This window comes from Zootoca vivipara, chromosome 6 (assembly GCF_963506605.1).
Source record: "Zootoca vivipara chromosome 6, rZooViv1.1, whole genome shotgun sequence".
NCBI classification, from domain to species: Eukaryota; Metazoa; Chordata; class Lepidosauria; order Squamata; family Lacertidae; genus Zootoca; species Zootoca vivipara.
In genome coordinates, this window is record NC_083281.1 from 2,479,441 (window position 1) to 2,502,306 (window position 22,866).

At 49.7% G+C, this 22,866-nt stretch overlaps 1 protein-coding gene across 6 annotated transcripts in view; it reads right to left on the minus strand.

Moving 5' to 3' along the window:
* Nucleotides 1-988: 988 nt before the first annotated feature.
* Nucleotides 989-22,866, minus strand: part of NFIC (nuclear factor I C) — a 130,571-nt gene continuing 108,693 nt past the window's right edge. For 5 of the 6 annotated variants that reach the window (XM_060275304.1, XM_060275305.1, XM_060275301.1 and 2 more), the window contains 2 exons: nt 21,053-21,132; nt 989-14,777 (listed from right to left, as the gene is read on the minus strand). In XM_060275304.1, the coding sequence (XP_060131287.1) occupies nt 14,760-14,777; nt 21,053-21,132 (98 nt within the window). In that variant the 3' untranslated portion in view covers nt 989-14,759. The remainder of the gene's footprint in view (nt 14,778-21,052; nt 21,133-22,866) is intronic. The other variant, XR_009557705.1, reaches the window with a different exon arrangement.

Genomic DNA, 22,866 nt, shown 5'->3' on the forward strand with positions numbered 1-22,866 from the left:
GCCGGCTCCCTTGGCCTGAAAGTGAGATGAGCGCCACAACCCCACAGTCGCCTTTGACTGAACTTAACTGTCCAGGGGTCCTTTACCTTTTACTCTAATGCACTTTGCGACACACTTAAAGCATTTTATTTCCAGCCAAGTCCCAAGTCTCTGCATATTTCCTGTAGTAAATACTTTAGAGCTTTATTTTCCAAACTCATGGGTCTCGTATGCAAGGTCAAGCGTGCTCCTCCTGCAGGAGATTCGCCGCTCGGTTCAACTCCATCATTTTTGCTCTGGTTGTTTGGACTGCTATTGCAGATGGAGGTTCCATTTTTGGCCGTCGACAGAGCAGCACTCCCTTTTTGAGTTTTAGGGGTTGTTATTCATCCTGCCAACCTAGCAGTTCGAAAGCACGTCAAAATGCAAGTAGATAAATAGGTACCGCTACAGCGGGAAGGTAAACGGCGTTTCCATGTGCTGCTCTGGTTTGCCAGAAGCGGCTTTGTCATGCTGGCCACATGACCTGGAAGCTATACGCCGGCTCCCTCGGCCAATAATGCGAGATGAGCGCGCAACCCCAGAGTCGGTCCCGACTGGACCTAATGGTCAGGGGTCCCTTTACCTTTACCTTTTATTCATCGGTTAGATTTCCAACCCACCTTTCATCTAACCCGTGAGCAGGTTTTTAAATGAAAGAACCAACCACATGGACTAGAAACTTGGGGCCAGTTGGTTTAAAAAGGAAAGTGAGCTTCTTGAGAAGTTTATATGCATGTTTGAGAGGAAGGCAGGATATATAAATCCAGGAAACAAACGATACGGAGAGGGCACCACATTGACTTGATAATTTGGGTCACTCCTTTCTGCACCCTTTCCCTGCTTTGCAATGTCATATTCTCCCTTTTCTTTTTAGAAGGCCGAAAAACTCTGTTATTTGCATATAATAACTGCATATAATAATGCAAAACCAGAGACTTGGATATAAAAAAGACACAAGAGGCTGCAAGAGAGTTGAAAGCATAGCTTATTTAATTTTTATACATTTTTTCTCATTTTTTGCAACTTTTTTCTTATTTTTTTTCACCCTTTTTCTTATTTTTTTCTTATTTTTTTAATTGTCCTTTTGGAATTTTTTTTCTTCCTTTTGCATAGGGGGTGGGGGTTGAAGAGAAAAGGAACGAAAACCAGAGCCGGCTTTCGGATAATGGTACATTTAAAAAAAAAAAGGAAGGAAGGAAGGAAGGAAAGTGCATTGGCTAAACAAACAAACAAACAAAAAACAGTAGGCGTATGACGAATGCTAGAATCAAATATTGTGAAAAGCACTGGAGAAAAGCAAGCCTGTGTGTGCATGTGAGTGAATGGGAGGCCATGGTGAGCCCGGCTGAAATGAGGAGGGATGAACTGCAGTTTGCTGTGTTGGCGGACCGAGATTATTTCGTTCCCTTGGGTACGTCTACGCTGTATATCGACACCTCCACACAAACCCCAGTCGCTCAATGAACCTTGGGAACCATAGTTTAGCCGGACGCCTGGGAACTGTGGGTTGACGATCCCTGCTTGCAGCATGACAGGGCCGGGTTCAAAAGTTCGTTGTGCTCAGAGTAGACTCCTTGAGGAACGAAAGGATGGGGTTGACGCAAAGGGCCCATCAGTTCCAGATGCAACTTTCCAATACACCTATACTCTGAGTCGGGTTCTGTGCAACCCACTGTTCCCAGCAGAGAAGGGCCAGCCGCTAAACCAGTTTAAGGCTGCGGTGTAGACGAGACGCCCCTGAGGCCAGATCCATTTCCTCTTTAGCCAGGAAACGGTCCCAGCTCACTCCTCCCGGCGGGGGGCAACACTGCGTATACGTGCGTTAACTTAGCAAGCAGCAAGCGAGAGGCAGTAAACTATTATTGCGACATCTGTAAAATATAAACGACAGAAGTGTGTTTGCGCTTCACCGATGGGAAGAAAACGAACCTTGGGTCAGATATACGGAAAAAGAGGGGATTGGGGGAAATAAAAGATTGAAGGAAATGAGAATCGTCACCAGCTGAATTTTTGGCCCGACTCTGAGAAACATTCTTGCCTCGGTTACCCGCCCCCCCACGCTCCCTTCCTCTTCTTCTTCTTCTCCTCCTCCTCCTCCTCCTCCTCCTCTTCCAGACTACGCAATGACAACAGGGAACATGAACACAAAAGGATAAAACTTCACAAACGGAAAAGTGTGGCTCAAGGTCTTGGGGGATGGCAACATCCCGGCTGGGCAGTGCTGTCGAAGAATGAGGTACGGGCCGATAAATCTGTCAAGTCTTGGTTTCCTCTTACTTATATCCCCTCTATCGTAAATCCGGTCTGCTCAATTCAATTTCGGCATCTGTTTGCTTTTAAAAACCCGCTCACATTTCTGCCCCTATTAATATACAGTGGTACCTGGGTTTACGAACTTAATCCATTCCAGAAGCCAGTTCTTAAACCAAAGCCATTCTTAAACCAAGGTGTGCTTTCCCTAATGAGGCCTCCTGCGCTTCCACTGTTCGGATTCCGTTCGTAGACCGAGTTCTCAAACCAAGACACTACTTCCGGTTTTGCGGAGTTTGTAAACCAAATCGTTCTTCAACTGGACTGTTCTTAAACCAAGATAACAATGTAGTTGCTTTGTAGGCAATTTTGTCTCAACCATGCATTTTCCCCCTAACAGACAACTGACTGGAATATAGTGCATTATATCTATAGGATTTTCCCGGGATTCCAATGACGAAATTAGCGTCCAGTGGGAATTTTTTGGGAAATCGGCAAAACGTCCAGGTTTCTTGAAACTCAACAACTTCCCCCCCAAAAGCTAAACAACTTGAAATACGGCAACATTTGCAGGACTGCACTGCAAAGTTTGAGGACACTTTCAAAGTTTGAGGATGCTTGGATTTCGAAGGACCGCAGGATGTCGGGTTGATCGTATTGAAAAGCGAACCAAATTAATTCCCTTCCCTGACTCTTTGATGGTTGCTAATCACATCTGCGTCAAATCATTGTTTCATTTGTAGTCAAGGACAGTTACCAACTCTTTCATTTGTATAGCTGCAATTTCTTTTTAATTTCTTGGAATGCGTTTTGTGTAGTCAGCCTTCTAGCTAGATTTGGATCCGATTGCATTGGATTCCTTTGCTTAGGGAAAGTTCTGCAAGTTTTCCTGAATCAGACCGAACTCGTAATAGGGGCGAGGGGGGCGTGCCAACCAATTTAGCCCCGCCCACCTGGCCCCTCCCCCTCAAGCAAGCCCCGCCCACTCGATCTACCCCTCGGCCAATCTTGACAGCACTGCATCAGCCAGGAGGGAAGTAGAATGAGGGGTGCCAGATCTCTCTTCCCAGTATTGAATTGGGGGGCGGGGCGGGGATAATATAATAGCAACACAACAGATTTACAAGAGCAAAAATTACCCGGGGTAGATAGGTGATTAGGGCTCAAGGAAACACAGTCCAGCAGTAAATTTCATAGGCACAGCATAAATTATATTTTTGGTATTCCAGAATGCTGCTGGCTTACGTTTCCTTGGCGCGAGTATACAGTTATTGTCCTTGTTGTATTATTGTCCGGCGACAGGTTATGGGACCAGTGGGGATCAGAAGTCGCCCGGAAAATCACAGCACACGCCACAACCTTGTAGGTTCGAGACAGGACAGGGAAGCTTGGGTGTGTTACCAGAAGGAAAGATGGCTGGAAAAACAAACAAACCACGACTGATCCCGATAAAAACCTTATTTCGAAAGGCAGCCCCCCCCCCCACAAATAACAACTTCCCCCAAACTCTCAGGGTCTGGGGAAACGGATGCAGCGATCGACAGAGCAGTCAAGCAGCCGCTCCTCCGACTGGCGTTGGAGGGCGAATGTCACGTCCACTCTTAATCCGGTTTCAATCCGGATTCTGACTGCGATGGTGGTGCCTCCCTCCCACTCCCACACCGCATTGTCTTTTTTCGGCGTCCTCGGCTAAACCGGATTCGGAGCGGTTCCGTCAGCATTTCACAGGCCGAATCAGTTCAGAAGCGGCTTGTTTTGGAAGGAAGCTGGGAGAAATCTGGGGATGAGGCTCTCCTGACATAAACATGGGGGGCAGAAGCTGGGGGTTGTTACTGGGACATAGTCTCACCCTACAAGCCTCGTGTCCGGCCGTTGTCAAACGGCAGCTTCCATCAGCTTGCCAATATTTTTGTGGGGAACGCTTGCGGTGTCTCCCCCCCCCCCAACAACACCATCTCAGACCTTTTGAGGACAACGGAAAACCCTAAATCGACTCAAAACCCACCGCTTCTTAATTTTCACTCGGACAACCCCACTCCCCCAGCATCTTGTGGAGGGGGGGGAAAGGACCCCCCACCTCGAATCCACAAATGTGCAAGTTAAAAGAAGCTGGTGTGTGTGTGTGTTTTCCTTTCAAAAACAAAAAAAGCAGCAGCAATTTAATAAAATTATATTGCAAAAGAAGGTTTTTTTTCTTTTTAAAAAAGATATAGATATATATACACAGTGCTCCCCACCCCGGCCACGTTGCGAGATTATCCTGGCTTCCAAGGAAGGATTGTCAGTTTAGACTCCGGCCAAACCCATTTAAAAGAAAGAAAGAAAGGGGGGGAAGGACCTATTGTTTTAACGAAATCGCCTTGTCGGGGGCCGAGAAGCAATTTTGGGCGGGAGGGTGGAGGCACCCACATAGTGACACATCAGATGCGAGTCACCGCATCACCCGGGCGGCCAGAACTCCCCCCCCCGACATAGCACCATAAAGGTAAATACAATATTTTGTACACGATTTCTCTCCCCTCTGCTCCCGCGGGGCCCTTTCGAACAACCACCCCAAAAGTATAAAAAAATTGTAGTGCATGAGGAAGGCAAGAGGGCGCCACCGAGCGTGTGCCTTGCATAGAAGTGGGAGTAGACTTCCTCGGGTAGAGTCCACAGTATGAATGGCGCTGCGGGGAAGCTCTCGTCGCCGACGGTCAGGGGCAATGGGAGCTTGGCGTGTCCCTGGAGGACCAGGGCAAGGGGACCTCCTGTCCTTGCTCGAAGGAACATTCCCCCGCTGCACACGATAGATGGAGGAATGCCTCTATTCCGAAGAAGCATTCTCTCCCACGAAAGGGGAATGCTTCTTCAGAACAGGCAGCCTTCCCTATGTGTCCGGACTCTCACAGCATCGAGGATGCAATTCAATTCAGGAGCTGTCGGAAGGCCACAGCACCCCACACACATTATATGGGGAAGCGGGATGGGATGCCCCCCAAAACACCCCAGGGTTTCCTTCTTGCCACCCGCCCTTCATCCTGTAGCCTCCCCCCTTCCTCGCCTCCCTGATTGTCCAGAGAGCTGCTTCGCCGACGGCAGCTCGCCTGGGGAGAGTCGGAAATCGCCTCCAGGCGACGGGGGTCACCGCTCATCCTGCTCCCCTATAAAGAGCTGCCTCTCTCCCCACCCTCTAACTTAGTTCCCAATTCCGTTTACGGTTCCCGTGGTTCCGCCCCCTTCCTCCTCCTCCTTTTTTTAAAAAAAGTTTTCTGCCTTGGAACAATTGCACACTCGTCCTCCTCTCTTAAGACTGCCTGTTCCCACCCGGGGGTGCCAGAAATGAATCAATAAGTGCAGCAGCTGCAATGGGGTTGCATAGATGTGATTGCTGCAAGTCTCTTTATCTGTGTGTTGTGTCTAAGGTTTTTTTTTTTTGTGTTCGCGGAAATGCGGCCAAACGCCTTAATGTTATTTTTAAAAGGTGGGGAGAATCTCGGCGCAAACCGCCTCACTTTTTCCCTCTTCAGCCAATGCAGGAGGCTGGGCTGGTGGTGGTTTAGGATTAGAGGCCCTGTTTTCTGGGTCTCAGCTCAGGGCCAGAGTGCCTGGAGAGGATTCCAGGTTTGATCCCTGACGGCAGTTCCCAGCAGGGCTGGGAAAGGCTCTCTGAAACACTGGAGAGCTGCTGCAAGCCAGTGTAGGCGGTCCCGAGCTCAATGGCCCTGGGGCCCAACTCAGTATAAAGCAGCTTTCTACTTAAACCAACCCTTCACCCAGGACAATGAGGACTAGAATAATGCGTGGTTTTTAGGGGAAGCCTCTAGCTTTGCATGCAAAGGGTTGCAGGCTCAATCCCCGGCAATCTCCAGCTGTATTTACAATCTGCCTATGATTTCTTTTGGGGGCAGCGGCCAAGCAGGAAACACGGAGGGAAGGGTTAAAAGCCACCACCTGCCAGGAAAAGGTAAAATCTTCACACCTGCGAAGCTTCTGCGTTTACGCCCAAGCCTCTGCTCTGCGGAGAAACTCCCATTTGCAGCCTGTAGATTTGCGGCAAAGGATGGGAGGACTCCATTGGCCCCAACTTCCCAACAGTCCCCCCCGGGCAGTATGGCCTAATGGTCAGGGCAGATGGTAATTGCAGTTCAGAGACATCTGGGCGGTCACAAGTCCCTGCAAACGACACAAAGCTGTCCTTTCTGGGGCTGCAAGTACGAATTGTGTAGGTCAGTGGGAAGTTGGGGGGGGGCAGGACGTTCTCTCTCCAGCGGCACCACCTTGGGAGAAGAAGTCGAAATCTGTGACGGCTGCCTGGGCTGTGGTTAGTAAATAAGGTGCTTTGTTTTATTTTATTTTATTTTATTTTAGATCCCTCTTCCATTAGTTGCTGGTCAATAAACCAGCAGACCAAAAATTAAGTGCTTTTTAATAATAATAAGTAGGTGGACTTTTTTTTAAGCATTTGGGGGGTGGGTGTAGATGGATCCAGTAGAATTATAGAATCATAGAGTTGGAAGCTGGGGTGTCAACATGAATAAAATATTGGGGAAGGGGAAGTAAGTATAACCGATTGCATAACTGATCGCAAGACGCACCATTTGAACGGCGAGGCCCGTCAACTTTTGGGGAGAGGCGGTCCCCTCAAACAGTTTATTGCCCCCCCCAAAGGGACCTCGGCCCCTAGGAGTTGGCTCCTATAGTTAGAAGGGACCCCAAGAGTCCTCTGCAATGCCAGACTCTCCACACATGGTTCCCCATCCAGTTTGAAACCACACCGGACCCTGCTTAGCTTTGCAAACGTGCTGGCTGCCTTTCTTGCCTACAGAATATTCTTAACCTGAAAGTGCATTGACGTCCATCAATGTGGCTAGTGCACCCTGGTTAATTGTCTTACCTTGACAACGTTAGGGTTTTTAAAACAGCGTTTCCACCCTACATCTATTGCTCCCTGGCAAGGAAGGATCACTTACACACTCTCTCTCTCCCCCCCCCCCCCCCGGTCTTAGATTCAGTTCTCCGCTTTTTGCAGCAATTCACCCAAAATAAAAAGCCCTCACGAAAATTCGCCAGCATTTTTTCATGCAAATTTATCCGAACACATTTCTACTACACGCGGTTTTTGACTGCCGCGCACATTTTCGTGAGCCGTCCCCCTCCTCGTTTAATGCATTTTTTAATTTTTTTTTTTTTGGCAATATGTTCTATGGCTGGAGAACCGTGCTTGCAAAATTCAGGTCAATGCAAATTTCGGAAGGCAGGTGTGTTTCGGTTTTCCTTCGGGAAGGGCGAATCTAATAGCTCTGCATTTCAATGCGAGCTGAGCCAAATTTCTTACCCATCCCTGGGAAGGGCTGGAGACAAGCAGCAGGGCCGGGGCATCTTGGATTCAACAGTGTGCCAGTTTTCATTGGTGTGAATAGGTATCTACTGCAGAGAGCTAAATATGGTTAAGTGGGCGAGGCTGTCGACATGTCAGTCACCTGATCTCATGATGAGTCCAGGCAGGACTAATTTGACCCATGTGTTGCAGATCCTGGATTGTGTTTTTAAAAATCTCTTGGGGTCTCCAAACAAGGAAGACCGCTGTTCGCTTTGGCAGCCTGAGTAGGTAGTATTCTGGGATGTTGGGAAAGACGTCCCCGCTCAGAGCTTTCCCGGAAGCCGGGTGCCATGGAAATATCCTCTTTCCCCTCTAGTTTCCCCTTTTTATAAAACATTCAAACTACAGCCACCCTCCTACCTGCTCAAAACGAACGGAAGCAAGCGAAAGATGGCAACGGATACGGCTAGCGCACAAATTTCTGCTTCCCTACCTTTGATAAACTTTTCAAAAGAGATAAATTAAAGCAAAACCCACCTTAAAAATCATGCCCTTGGCTGTTTAGTTTTAGGGTGTGCAAAGCAGTCTTCAGAGGAGTCTACTGTTCTCTCTCTGCATGAGTCACTGAACCGGGCACGGCTTCTCCTAGGAGATAATTTTATTCTGCCGGGCCTGGGCTCTGAAAGGATGACATCGCCTCACTCCCACCAAGGACAGGCCAGTTGAGAGCAGGGCTCGGGCCCCGATCCGGCACATCCCTCTTCCATTCTCACCAGCCACCCCCCCTCCCCAAGCAGTATTGCAGGCACAGACCAAGCCAACCAAACAGGGACTGGAAGACAGCCAAGCCAGCAGCGACTCGCTCAGAGAGGCGGCGAGCACCCTCTTCTGCTCTCAAACGCCCTCCCTGCGCTGCCTGCCTGCAGGAGGAGTTAGCTGGCCTGCTTGCAACCTAGAGCATGTAAAGACCTTTCTGTTGAAACAAACAACACCCCCCCCAAAAAAACCTAGAACCTCACGGTATTTGCCTGGAACTCGCCCCGCTTTGAAACATGCACACACCTATGCTTGACCCTCCCTCTATCTACTCCAGAGACCGAATGTCGAATGCAAGGGGAAAAAGGAAGTTGGGGCTGGAATAAGCTCTCCAGGGATTCCTTGCAAACCCCCCCCCCCAAAAGCCCCAACCAGTCCTTCTCTGCCACGCTTGCCAACTTTGATCTATCAGAAAGCAGAAGTCAAGATTTGCAGAATTCAAGCCTAGCCCAACTCTTCCAATGGGCAGGGCGATTTAATTTTGTTGCCGCTGATGGGTGGGCAGGGAGGAAATCGTTTCTGCCGCCCCATGTTGGCAATGACCGGGGGTGGCTGCGCAGGATTCAAATTCTCATTGTCTGTCTCTCCGGGTGTGTGTGTGTCTACACTCAGTCTTAGTACACCAGCTTCTCCCCCCCCCAAACAACCCCCACCCACGGGTATTTTTAAAAGTTTTGGTGAAGCGGAACCTCAAGCGGCAAGAGCAATCTATCTTAAAAGACACTGGGGGCGAATAGCAAGGGACGGGCTGGTCCCACTTTTGGGGTGCCCGGGGGGACAATCTGGGACGATCATGTTGCAAATGCTGTTGACAAGTGTTTTTTTGGGGGGGGGGGTTGCTGCAGGCCAGCGATTCCCGAAGCTCGTATCTCCCCGCTGGGGGGGTCAGCGAGATTCTGGAAGGGGGCAAGGGGGCAGCCAAGGGGCACTGAAAGACCAATACTGTTCATTCGCTTTGTTGAGTTAATTCAACTCAATAGTTTTGATTGGGTTTGGTATAAGTGTGAGATGAATTGTGACTGCTTTGAATTTCATCCTGTTATTATGCTCCTGCAAACCGCATATTCGAATGCTTTTTTTTATATAGGGCGGGCGCTGGAGATGAGCTTATTATGGGATGAAAGGGGTGGAATCCTGGGAAAAGTTTGGGAACTGCTGGTCTAGACAGACCCTGCGTCTCATCCGGGCTCAGAGACCTCCAACTTTCTTTCGGAGAAATGGCAAGAGCTGTTAGACAGGGGAATGGCCTCCCTCGGAAAGGACTCTCCTTCCTTGGAGGGTTTCAAAATTGAAGTTGCGTGGCCTTCTGCCAGGGATTCTGTTTAGGGAATTTTTTTTGACATTTTAGGGTGTTTTTAATATTCTGTTTCGAGCTGGCCGCATGGGCTGGGGAAACCCAGTCAGATGGGGCGGCGTGCAAATAATAAAATTATTACTATTACTATTATTATTAGCTGTGATCCCTGCCTTGCAGGGGGCTGGACTAGAGGACCCTTGGGGTGCCCTTCCAACTCTACAATACTATGATTCGCTGAGGGAGAAGCTGAGCCAGTGCAAACAGGACTTAAGCGGGAACAGCAAACAGCCTCTCATTTTGGGGTTTTTTTTTCTTTTAAAAGGGGATATTTACCGAGACCTTTTTCGGGCGCCCGGCGAGTTCCCGGCAGGCACGCTGAGCTCTGCCTTGGTGACTCCCAGCACAAAGCTACCTCAGAGAAATCAATCGCTTTGAAATGTGTGGCGACCCCCCCCAAAAAAAAACCCCAGACTTGCTGGCCATCAAAGGAGTCCCAGCAGAACTCTGTACATGCTACAAACATCCAAAGCGAGCTCCGTCGGCAGACCGCGAGACGTTGAATCTCAGGGTTGTGGGTTCAAGTCCCGCGCTACAGGGGGTGGGGCTGGATGACCCTGTGGTGTTCCCTCCAACTCTATGATCCTGTGTGGCCCCCGAGGGCCGAAAGCCGTTTGAGAGCGGTCCCAATTCACCCGCCCTTGTCGCCCCCGCGGTTGCCTCTGCTTCAACAGGTGAGGCAGGTTGTGGCAAAGGCACAAAACCGCCAAACCTGTTGAGTCCTAAGAGGTGGGGTTGGGCGCGTGTGACCCTCTCCGGCCCTCTCCCTCCGTGGAGGGGAATTTGTGCGGGGGGGGGGCAACCCTCTCTAGGGACAAAGGGGGGTACAACTGCCCCTGCGCCTCGTGTGCATTTGTGCGCAGGAGAAGAATGAACCCGCACCCCCTTGAACCCGTGTGCTGCGTCCCTCGCACGAAATGTGCCCCACCTTTTTGCACAAGCCCAGGACACCGAACCCCCTCAAAGCCATCTCTGCTCCCCCCCCCACGGCCTCTTTAAGAAACTTCCGGATCAACACAGAAAGAAAAGAATTAAAAACAATCGAAAACCCTCGTTTCCCTTCCTCCATTGCAATTTGCCCTCCCGCGACCCCGTCCGTAATGCTGATTTTTTTTAATTTTATTTTTTAAAAGGCAATAAGTCCCCCCCACCCTGTATACCTCCCCCTTTTCTCCCCACCCCACCCCATACACGCATTAAAAGCATGCAAACAGATCTGTGCATTAAATCTCATTAAAGTTAATACATTTTTTTTTCTGTAGAAGGCAAGGCACATTATGTGGTATAAAACATTATCTTTCTCTCTCTTTTTTTGTTTTGTTTTTTTTCTCTCGTGCAAATTAGGGTGGGGAGGGGGGGCGAGGCGGGAAGGGAGCGGTGGGTTTCTCTCCCCCCCCCATTTCGTTCCTCAGATGCGGAGCCAAGTTTGGGGGAAAGGCGAGGGGGCGGGGCTTATGTATTCTTGCCATGCACGCATTCTCAGCCAGCTGATTGGTTGAGCTAGGTCACATGAGTTCCTGTCCCAAAAGCACCATGCAGTCTATAGTGGTAAAGGGTTAAAAAATCTCTCTCTCTCGATTCCTTCTGGAAATTGCAAATATACACTTTAGGATTCCCATTTAAAAAATAATAACAACCCCCCATGGGAAGACCCTCATAACCAACTATGTGGTTTAATGTCAGCTTGGAGAAAGCCCATGGTGGGGTTTTTTTTTGGGGGGGGGACACGGGGTTGTGGGGTGGGCTACCTTGCTCCCACCCACTACTGGCTAAACCTGGCGTCGACATTTCTCATTATATAAAGGTGCAGAGATGTAAACAAGAGCCGCTGGAAACCGCCCTCCCTTTCCACCAAACGCTGCCCCCTGGAGGTGGGGGTGGGGCGTGGGGTTATCTAGCAAAGTGTCTCCCCCTCCCCCCTTGGCCTCGGAGGAGGAAGGGGAAGGGTCGGGGAGGAGGTGGGTTTTTGCATATGCAAACGCAAGCCCCAGGTGGGCGGAGAAGCCACAGCCCCTGAGGAGAAGTCGCGAGCGACGACGTCGGAAGCATCATTCAGAGGGGCGACAGGCACTGCGGCCCCAAGCTCTCCGGCCGCGAAGCTGGACTGAAGACAGAAGATCCCGGGAACAGGGGGAAGTCCTCCTGGGAATCCGCCGCGGAAGGTCAAAGGTCCCAAAAACCTCTGCTGTTTCGACCGAAGGAGCTCCCACTGGAAAGGTCAGCACCTTTTCTCAAAAGCTCGCAACTCTTCGTCTTCTCCTTCTTTTCCTTTTTGTACATCTGAAGGCTCAGAGACTCCTGGGCAAAGGAGATCGGGTGCGCCACAAACCGGTTTGGGCCCAGCAGTAAAATACGATAAAATATAAAAACCAGAAACACCCCCCTCACATCTCAGATCTTTAAGCTAGGAGACGGGAACAGATTCGAGACTTCTGGGAGAGTAGAGATTCTGTTGTCCTGGAGAGGATCAAAATGCCATCTGGGTTCTTCCTCGGATACATCTAGGGTGCAAAAACATCCATCTCTTTTGTACCAGTTGGAGAACCGCCATGGCTTCTCCCCCAACGAACGCTGGGAACTATAGTTTGGAGAGGGCAGGCAGGGAGCCTGCGGCCTTGCAGGTGGCGCTGGATTCCAAACTAGGGAGTGTGGTTTGCGGCTTCCAAAACTTCCTTCTCCTTTCTTGAGTGTTCCATGTGTCCTTTCCAGCTGGTCCGCTTGGGCGGCCGTTGCAGGATGACGGCCGCAATGCCCTCTTGCTCCTCGCACACCCCTCGATGGCGGCTTTCGAACACGCGGAAGGGAAACTCCCCGGGGTCGTTTTGAAGGATCTCCGCTTTGCTGAAGAGGAGGGACCCTTCTGAAGCGACGGTGGTGCCCTCCCCCCTCCGACTTGGCAGAAAACTCTGGAGCGGCCCGGCATCGGCGGTGCCACACAGACTCCCTGGAATTCTACGAATTCTGCGAAGGAGGGGAGGAGAACAGGTCTGTGGTGTTTTAAAGCTTTGGTGTTCGCTAGGAAAAGAGGGAGTCGAGGGTGGTGGTGGTGGGGGGCGATGCTCTCGGAGCACTACAGTTCCGCTCGGCCCGGATCGGGGCCTGCGCGCCCGCGGCCGCTGCTCTCTCTGTAACCCAGCGAGGAGGACTGGCGCGTTAAAAGGTAGGCACTTGAACCAGTCAAAGATGGCTTCTGGGCTCCACTGCCTGGGGCTTGCGGGCAGGGGTGGGGGGAGGGGTGGAGGGAAAGGAGAAATTGACCAGAGTCCTTTAGGGAGGGGGCAGCTATGAAATAAGGTATCGCCTCCCGCTCCTCTGCTGGATTTAGCTCTTTTGTCCTGAAAGACTCGCTCTGATAAGGCCCCACCTTACCACCACTCTGTGCCTCCCTGGTGGTTTCCTCTTGACCCCCCCCCTCAAAGAATAACAAAAAAGCACTACAGGGAGACGGCCTTCCTTACCTCCTCCCCCCCCCCCGCACATGAACTCCCTCCCGTCCCCATCTTCCTTTCTCCTCTTCAAAGTGCATTTCCTACAAAAATAACAATAATGTGCGATCCTTATTAACAGCCACCCCCCCGTCGCCATCCACGCCACCCCCTCACATAGCTGGTTTAACTATAACATGCATAGCTCTTTGTACACAAGGGCTGGGGGGGGGTTTGCAGGGAGGGTGGGCGGGAGGGGGGAGGAGGCCACCAGCTCGAGCAAATCCCTCCGCAGCCCCCTTTGCCCTCCCAACCAGGGACGGGGTCCTCAAGGCGCAACGCAAACCCTTTCGCAACCCCCACCCCTCCCAAGGGGTTTTGCCGAGCGGGTGGTCAAAGGTGGCGACTTGAGGGGAGATGCGGGCGGCCGCCCCAGCCGCAACCCCACTCCCCGCAGGCCGGCAAGACTCCGCGCAGGCCGAGCAGAGCGGGCAAAGAACCCATTCTCTCGGCCTCGGGTTCAACTCTGCCCTGTGTTGGAAGAAGACGCGTCACGCCAACCCAACCCAAGGCGCCTTCTATCTCTGCAGGGTTGGGTTTTTTTTTTTTGCACGCGCAGCGTTTGGACTCCACCTGCTCCAGGGTTGCGCTCTGCCTGTGTGGACGTGGCTCGGGTCTATCCCACAACAGACAGCCCCTTTTGCCAGACCAACCCTGCCTCCGGCCTCCTCCCCTTCCCTCCCCTCCCAACCCTTTCCCAAAAGATGGCATCTTCCAAACGCGCTTTTACGCATCCTGCTGGGGGAAAGAGCGCAGCCGCGAAAACGCGCTCCATTCCTCCGCTGAAGAAACCTCGCCAAGCACCCTGTCATGCGCTGGGTGCCGCGGGCAGAAAACGCTCACGGGGAAGCAAAGCGTAGGTTATTTTGTGGGGGGAGGGATGGGGGGGGACGGGCACAGCATAAAAGGCGCCCAGCTTTTCTCTCTCGCAGGAGAGGGGGTTTGCTACCTCCACCATCTCAACGCGTCGCGGGGATCCGTTGCGCAGTCCGCCTCGTGCGTGCCGCTCCGTCTTCTCCAGAGAAGAAAGGGGAGGGGGGTGGGAAGGTGCTCGAGGGGTCGGCAGCAGGCCAGGAATTACCCCCCCCCCATCTAGTCTCTCTCTTTTCCACCCCTTACTCCCAAGAGAAGGGGTGGGAAAGATCAGGAACATTTTGCATATAACATCCCTTTTGAGAACGCAGCAGGTGGGTTGGCCACGAGGCGCGAAGGGGTGATACGTCCTCTATCCAAGTAGTGTTTCTTTCTGGCCCCCATGACTCGTCTGACGGGGTTGGGGGCCGGGCAGGTGGTGGGGAGGGAGAGTCTTCTCTTCGTTCGTTTTTAAAAACATTTTGCAAAAGTTTAGACCTTCCTCCCGCGGTGCCAAGGGCTCCTGAAGCCAATTCCCTCGTTGTCCCTCTCTCCGCGCTGCCACCAAGGTTTGAGCCGGGGTTGGGAGTGGGGGTGCATCGTTCTCCTCGGAGGAAGCCCAAAGCCCGGGAGGGGGGGTGAGGGGTGAGGAAGATGAAGGTCCAAATGAAAGCTGCGGTTAACCTAAATACCAGGACTGGAGGACAGGGGTGAGAGAAAGAGAAAGGGGAAAGATGAGAACATTATTTGGTGGCAAGCAATCGAGATTGTACTGTTAGCTACACACCCACTATTATTCAATATTACTTTATTTGATATACAGTGGTACTTCAGGTTAAGAACTTAATTAATTCCAGAGGTCCGTTCTTAACCTGAAATGGTTCTTAACCTGAGGTGTGCTTTCGCTAATGGGAGTCTTCTGCTGACCCGCAATTTCCGTTCTGATAGAATAATAGAATCATAGAGTTGGAAGAGACCACAAGGGCCATCCAGTCCAACCCCCTGCCAAGCAGGAGACACCACCAAAGCATTCTTGACAGATGCCTGTCAAGCCTCTGCTTAAAGACCTCCAAAGAAGGAGACTCCACCACACTCCTTGGCAGCAAATTCCACTGCCGAACAGCTCTTACTGTCAGGAAGTTCTTCCTAATGTTTAGGTGGAAGCATCTTTCTTGTAGTTTGAATCCATTGCTCCGTGTCCGCTTCTCTGGAGCAGCAGAAAACAACCTTTCTCCCTCCTCTATATGACATCCTTTTATATATTTGAACATGGCTATCATATCACCCCTTAACCTTCTCTTCTCCAAGCTAAACATACCCAGCTCCCTAAGCCGTTCCTCATAAGGCATCGTTTCCAGGCCTTTGACCATTTTGGTTGCCTTCTTCTGGACACGTTCCAGCTTGTCAGGATCCTTCTTGAACTGTGGTGCCCAGAACTGGACACAGTACTCCAGGTGAGGTCTGACCAGAGCAGAATACAGTGGTACTATTACTTCCCTAGATCTAGATGCTATACTCCTATTGATGCAGCCCAGAATCCTGGGGCAAAGTTCTTAACCTGGAGCAACCACTTCCTGGTTAGCGGAGTTTGTAACCAGAAGCGTTTGTAACCCGAGGTACCACTGGAAGTCGTTCCATTTTAAAGTTATGTTTTGTTATGACTTTCACTATTGGATCAGACTATACAGCGGCACCTTGGTTCTCAAACTTAATCTGTTCCGGAAGACCGTAATAATAATAATAATAATAATAATAATAATAATAATAATAATAATAATATATTATTTATACCCCGCCCATCTGGCCGGGTCTCCCCAGCCACTCTGGGCGGCTTCCAACAGAAGAATAAAACACAACAATCTATTAAACATTAAAAGCCTCCCTGAACTGGGCTGCCTTCAGATGTCTTCTAAAAGTCTGGTAGTTGTTTTCCTTTTTGACATCTGTTGGGAGGGCGTTCCACAGGGTAGGTGCCACCACCGAGAAGGCCCTCTGCCTAGTTCCCTGCAACTTGGCTTCTCACAATGAGGGAACCGCCAGAAGGCCCTCGGTGCTGGACTTCAGTGTCCGGGCAGAATGATGGAACCAAAGCGTTCCAAAACCAAGGCACGCTTTCCCACAGGAAATAATGCAAAACGGATCGAGCCGTTCCAGACTTTTAAAAACAACCCCTAAAACAGCAATTGAACATGGATTTTGCCATCTAATCAGACCATTGATCCCTAAAATGAAAGCGATAAACAATGTACTGCAGTCACACAATCACTCCATCAGTAGCTGGACTGGGTTCCACACAGTCACAAAAACAAAACAAAAAAGAGCCGCAAAAACACAAAATAAATAGCAAAAACAGACAGACCTCCGCGTAACACTCAAAATTGAAGTGTAACACTCAAAACGGAGCATGTTCGGCTTCCGGAAAAAGTTTGCAAACCGGAACACTTACTTCCGGGTTTGCAGTGTTTGGGTTCCAAGTTGTTTGAGTACCAAGGTACCGCTGTATTATAAGGTTCGTGTTCTTTGTTGTATATTTTGTTACTGCAAACGGCCTTGTGTACAGCAATATAGAAAGGCAGTATACAAATTAAAAGCAAAATGAAAAGTGCAGGGCCGACATCTTTACCCTGAAGCCCCCATCATCTATTCTAACAAAGGTGCTAGCCAGATACTTTTGGGGTCGTCGGCAAACTAAGAATGAAAGCGACACAGCCTTCCTTTGCAATCTTCTCCTCTCCCTCTGCAGCTGGCGTTCAAAGATGGACTGCTCCTGAACATGGAGGTTCTCTTAATCATCACCATCACCACAACAACAACTGTAAGTATCATAGTGCATGCTCACACGGAATCATCATAGGATTCCCTCCCTGCGAGAAGTGAGGTTACAGGGAACCAGGAAGAGGGCCTTCTCGGTGGTGGCGCCCTCCCAGCAGATGTCAAACCGCGATGTGATTTTTAAAAGGCATCTGAAGGCAGCCCTGCACGGGGAAGTTTTTAGTGTGCGATGTTGTGTTTTTACTATTGTTTGTTGCCAGCCGCCCAGAGTGGCTGGGGCAACCCAAACAGATGGGCAGCATATACATAAAATAATAATAAAGTAATAATAATAATAATAATAATAATAATAATAATAATAATAATCTGTTGGATCAGGCCAGTGGCCCACCTAGTTCAGCATCCTGTTCTCACAGTGGCCAACACAGTGGCTGGCTGGAAACCTGCAAGCGGGATTCGAACCCAAGAGCAACACTCTCCTCTCCCGTGGCTTCCGGCAACTGGAATTCAGAAGCATTTCTGCCTCCTCTGTACATGGACACCAGGAACCATCAATAGCCTTTTCCTGCTCCGTGAATTTTTCTAACCCTCTTCGAAAGCCTTTCCAAGCCAGATGGGAACAAATCGAATACAGTAACCCAGGGGTCAGCAAACTTTTTCAGCAGGGGGCTGGTCCACTGGTCCACTCAGACCTTGTGGGGGACCGGACTATTTTTTTTTGGGGGGGGGAATAAAAATGAATGAATTCCTATGCCCGACAAATAACCCAGAGATGCATTTTAAATAAAAGGACACATTCTAATCCTGTAAAAAAATGCTGATTCCTGGACCGTCTGCGGGCCGGATTGAGAAGGCGATCCGGCCGGATCCGGCCCTTAGTTTGCCTACCCATGCAGTAACCAAACTCATGGTAGATTGAAGAGACACCGGCAACGCTGAGTTGTTGTTTTTGCAAATACCCAGCAGGGGGCAGCACAGCCTTCTTGACCCTCGGCTGCAGACTCTCTTTCTAGCTAGAGCTATCCAGACATGGAATTATAAAGTTGTAAGGGATATCTAGGATCAATTTAATTCAACCCCCTGCAATGCAGGAATAAGCGGCTGGGTTTTTGCCAAAAGAACCAGGAAGCGTCTTAGACGATCACTATTTTTGTTGGCGAATTCCCCCCAAAAGCCTCCACAATTTCACTTCCCCGAAAAAGCTCAACAACCAGGCACTCTGTGTGTGTTTCTGATGAAAAGAAGCAGGTGCAGAAATTTAGCACTGGTCACAGCATCTGCTTTCCCCGGAAACTCAGCATTTCTTAAATTTTATTTTTAAATCAAGTCGCTAGTCCTCAATATATTTCCCACCATCACCACCACCAAATTACATCTCCACAGGTCTCCGCATTCGCTTTCCTGAGAATTTCAGCTTAAATAACCAACTTCCTGGCCCTTTTGAACTGGCAAGGGTGTGGCCTGCACCGCAGGGAATTTCCGAAGCCCAGTTGCATGCGTGGCAGGGCAGGGGTTAAATAAAACCGTTAGCAGTCGTGCCCTAGGAAGCTACCGGATTAGCAAAGCCAGAATCCTGTCCCGAAAGGTAGGAAACACTCTGGTCATTGCAAACATAAAATTACAGTTGCCATCGAAATGATCTCACCCCCATTGCAAGCCAGGTTTATTATCAAAAGGGACAGACTTTCGGCTGTTTGCAGTCAGCCAACTGAACAAAAGTCGTGGAAACAAGCTCAACACAACGGAGGCTTCGAGTTCATCTTAAAAAGCAACTTTACGTTGCTCCTTGCAAATCGCTGAGAGTCTGCAAATTTTGATAACCTGGTTAGCAAGGGGCGGTTGAATAATTCGGATGGCGGCTGTACGCAAAGTAAGAATCTTGTTTTATTTTTATCCCACGCTCCATCCGAGGACCTCTGCAGCACATGCATGCATACATGCAAATATATATAGGGAGTCCTGCAGGATCAGGCCAGTCTCCTGAGAGCAAAAGCCATTGCCTCGAATCTGCTCAGTGTGGAGAAGGACTTCCTTATAAATAATAATAATTTTATTATTTATACCAGGGGCCAGCAGACTTTTTCAGCAGGGGGCTGGTCCACTGTCCCTCAGACCTTGTGGGGGGGGGGCAGACTATATTTTGAATTTTTTTAAAAAATTGAACGAATTCCTATGCCCCACAAATAACCCTGAGAACCATCTATATATATAAAAATGTAAAAAATCGTGAAAGTGTGTGTTCCACTTTTCTCCGTAACCGCTTGACCGATCGTCCTGAAATTTTGACACAACGATCCAGGCCACTCCCCGAGCGTTGTTGGAAAAGAAAATCCCTCAAATCTCACACCTGGACAGGTATATACCAAGACAATAGCTTGGACATGTGGACTTGAATGTTATTCCATTATATGTAAAAAATCGTGAAAGTGCGTGTTCCACTTTTCTCCGTAACCGGCCCCCGGCTGCAAAAGCTTGCTGACCCCTGGCTTAGGGCCTCATCAGACCTAAATCAGGCCCTGGCTTTAGCTGAGATTCCGGCATTTCAGTGGGTTGGTCTGGATGACCCCTGGGGTTCCCTTCCCCACTCTACAATTCTACGACCTGCAAGCCATCTCGGCTGGAGGTGTTTGTGCGTGAGAGAGAGAGAGAGAGAGAGAGAGACACTGCGCAATAATTCCTACTGCGCCCGACAAGCTTTTTCTCCTTCCCCTTTTTTTGCAGATTCAGCAGATCTCGGCTGGAGAGAGCGATTTCCTCTCCGCGCTCCTCTCCTAACCAAGCACCCGCAGTCTCCTCTGCAGTCAATTCCCCCCCACCCCCAAAAAACCCACAAAACCCACACACACAGACACATATATGCCCTCCGGGACATTCCAACTGCGGCACGGAGAATCGTGCGTGAAAAAAGAGATTTGCGGGCGGACAGAGTGGATTTGACCCACATCTCCATGCCTGACAAAGGCAGAAGATTTTGCAGAGAGAGGGAAAAGGTCACACAGATCGCTTCTTCGGTCACCCGACCAAACGGGTGTCAATTAAGGGGAAAGCACCCCCCCCCAAATGTGTCTGTTTGCAAAACGGGTTTGCGAAAAGGCATTCATCTCGCTGCCTTGGACGTCTCAGAATCGCAGGTTAGCTATCTGGCCTGCCTCACAGAATCAAAGGACTGCAGAGCTGCAAAGGGACCCCTGGGGGCATCCAGTCCAACCCGTTTTGCAATGCAGGAATCTCAGCTAAAGCATCCCTGACAGATGGCCATTCAAACTCTGCTTAAAGACCTCTGCTTAAAGGCCACCTTCCATCCCACTGCCGAATGGCTCTGACTGCCAGAAAGTTCTCCCTGATAATTTAGTTGGAATTTCCTTTCTTGTATCTCCAAGCCACGGGTTCGAGTCCTACCCTACAGAGTGGGAGAAAACAAGCTTGCTCCCTCTTCCACATGACAGACCTTCAGATATCGGAAGATGCCTCCTCTATCTCCTCTCCAGGCTAAACCTACCCAGCTCCTTCAACCGTTCCTCATCAGGCTTAGCTTCCAGACCCTTGATCACATAATTTAATATCTAGGTTTAAAGAAGGACCGGCGGACTATTCCTTTCGTTAATGGGAGCAGACGTTTAGTTGGGTTTTTAGCTTATTGCCAATTTTAATTATTATTATTTTCAACGTTCTAAATAGTTGTTTTCAACTCTGCTGATAATTACGTTCTTTTCGAGGTTTTTTTGGATTTTTCACGCCTTATACAAATTTTGTTAAATAACTCAATGTCATCCCTTTCTTTCAACTCCCGTTATATTTGCTACCTGGGTTATATTAGGGGGTGGTGGTGGGGAATGCATATATTGGGCAATCTAATTAGGGGGAGAGAAGATCGCTCAGGATCACTCGAGCAACTGCTTGGACATGCCTGAAATATACCATATAATTTCGGACTGTCTTCTTGTCTTTGCAGAGACCTATTGGTGACTCCTTTGAAGCTTAAAGGATCTATTTTTTAATTACAATACCCACAATCTTTGATCACTCACTGGTCAAGCTGCCTGTGGGAGATTGGTGAAAGCAAAGTTCGCAGGTCCCCTCCAACCCTGCCCTAAGAAGAGGCATTCCTCCATCTCTCACGCACCCGTGGCAAAGGCCAGCCATTAGCTTCCCTCTCCAGCACCATCGCCAGGACCCTGAGGAAGAGTTAGGCGGACTCACCTGTGCCTGATAGATGCTGCCGGGGTCGCGTCCTAGTCCCACGAAGCGGTTCGCAGGGGGTGTGCCTGGGGCGGAGTAGGCTGAGGAAGGGAAGGAGGGAGAGGGGAGGAAAAAAGGAGGGGGGAACACAGCACGGTTTAGAAAAGAAACTCAAAACAAACCCCTGACCACCAATTCCTACCCATTCGTGGGGAAACCTCCTGGAATAATCTTCCTTCCCTCCTTCCTTCCATCCTTCCTTCCATCCATCCATCCATCCATCTTTCTTTCTCTTCCTTCCCTTCCTTCCTTCCTTCCTTCCCACTTTCTTTTCCTTCCTTCCTATATTTCCCTCCCTCCCATCCATTCCTTCCTACCTTCTTTCTCATCTTTCTATTCCTTCCTTCCTTCCCACTTTCTTTTCCTGCCTTCCTTCCTCTATTCCCCTCCCATCCACCTTCCTTCCTTCCTACCTTCTTTCTCATCTTTCTATTCCTTCCTTCCCTCCCATCTTTCTTTTCCTTCCTTCCTCTATTTCCCTCCCATCCACCTTCCTTCCTTCCTTCCTTCCTTCCTTCCTTCCTTCCTTCCTTCCTTCCTTCCTTCCTTCCTTCCTATATTTCCCTCCCTCCCATCCACCTTCCTTCCTTCTGATCTTTCTTTTCCTTCCTTCCTTCCTTCCTTCCTTCCTTCCTTCCTTCCTTCCTTCCTTCGATTTATATGCCCCCTCCCCATCACAAAATCTCAGTGCGGCTCACAGGACAAAATACGAGGTAAAAACCACAAGCAAATAGTTAAAACAAAAACAACAACCCATCTCCTTCTCACAAACACATTTAAGAGGCTGCAGAAGGTCGAAAGGGACGGACTGTGCAGAAACGGCAAAGCTGGTGGCGAAATTAAGAGCGCAAAATGACGAACTCGTTATAGAAGAAAGGAAGCCTATTTATAATATAATTATATATATATTACAGTCAAACGAAATTGTGGGCGGGAGTAGAGATAAAAGCAGCGGGAGAAAAATGACAAAATGACAGAGAAACTTTGCGTAATGAAGGCGTATGGGGAGCCTCCCTGAGGAGAGCATTCCACAAACTCCTTCCTTCCTTCCTTCCTTCCTTCCATCCATCCTTCCATCCTTCCTTCCTTGTCCTTGTGGTTGCCCTGAGAGCACAGCTGCCGGGCTCTCAGGCGCGCCAATCTGCGATTTTACTTTATCCCCCCCCCCTTTTTATCGCATCCATAGCCCACCTATCTTTCAGAGAGCTCAAGGTGGTGTTTGCGCTCCATCCTCACAACGACCCTGCGAGGCAGGACAGGCTGAAAGATCATGACTGGCCCAAGGCAGCGTTCGAAATTCGCCAGGCTCATTTTGCAACCAAGTGGAGATGCCTGTGTGCCGGGATGTTCACCCTACGTCTCTGCCCCCTGGGGAATCCTTGGATCTTGCCTGTTTTCCCACGCTAGCAACGAACCCTGCAGAATTCTACCCGCGATTATTTTATCTGTACAACCGGAATGAATTTCAGGAACCAAAAAGTTGTATTGAAAACTACAAGCTTCTAACCCATAGCTGCCAAGTTTTCCCTTTTCTCGCGAGGAAGCCTATTCAGCATAAGGGAAAATCCCTTTAAAAAATCTCCCCCCAAAATGAAGTTCTTGAGCTTTTAGTTTTGTGCAAAATCTCTTTTTCAAAAACATGAAGTTTTTGAGTTACACTGGAACCTTGGTTTTCAAATTCAATCCGTTCTGGGAGTCCGTTCGACTCTCGAAACCATTCGGAAACCAAGGCACGGCTTCCGATTGGCTGCGGGAGCTTCCTGAAGTCAACCGGA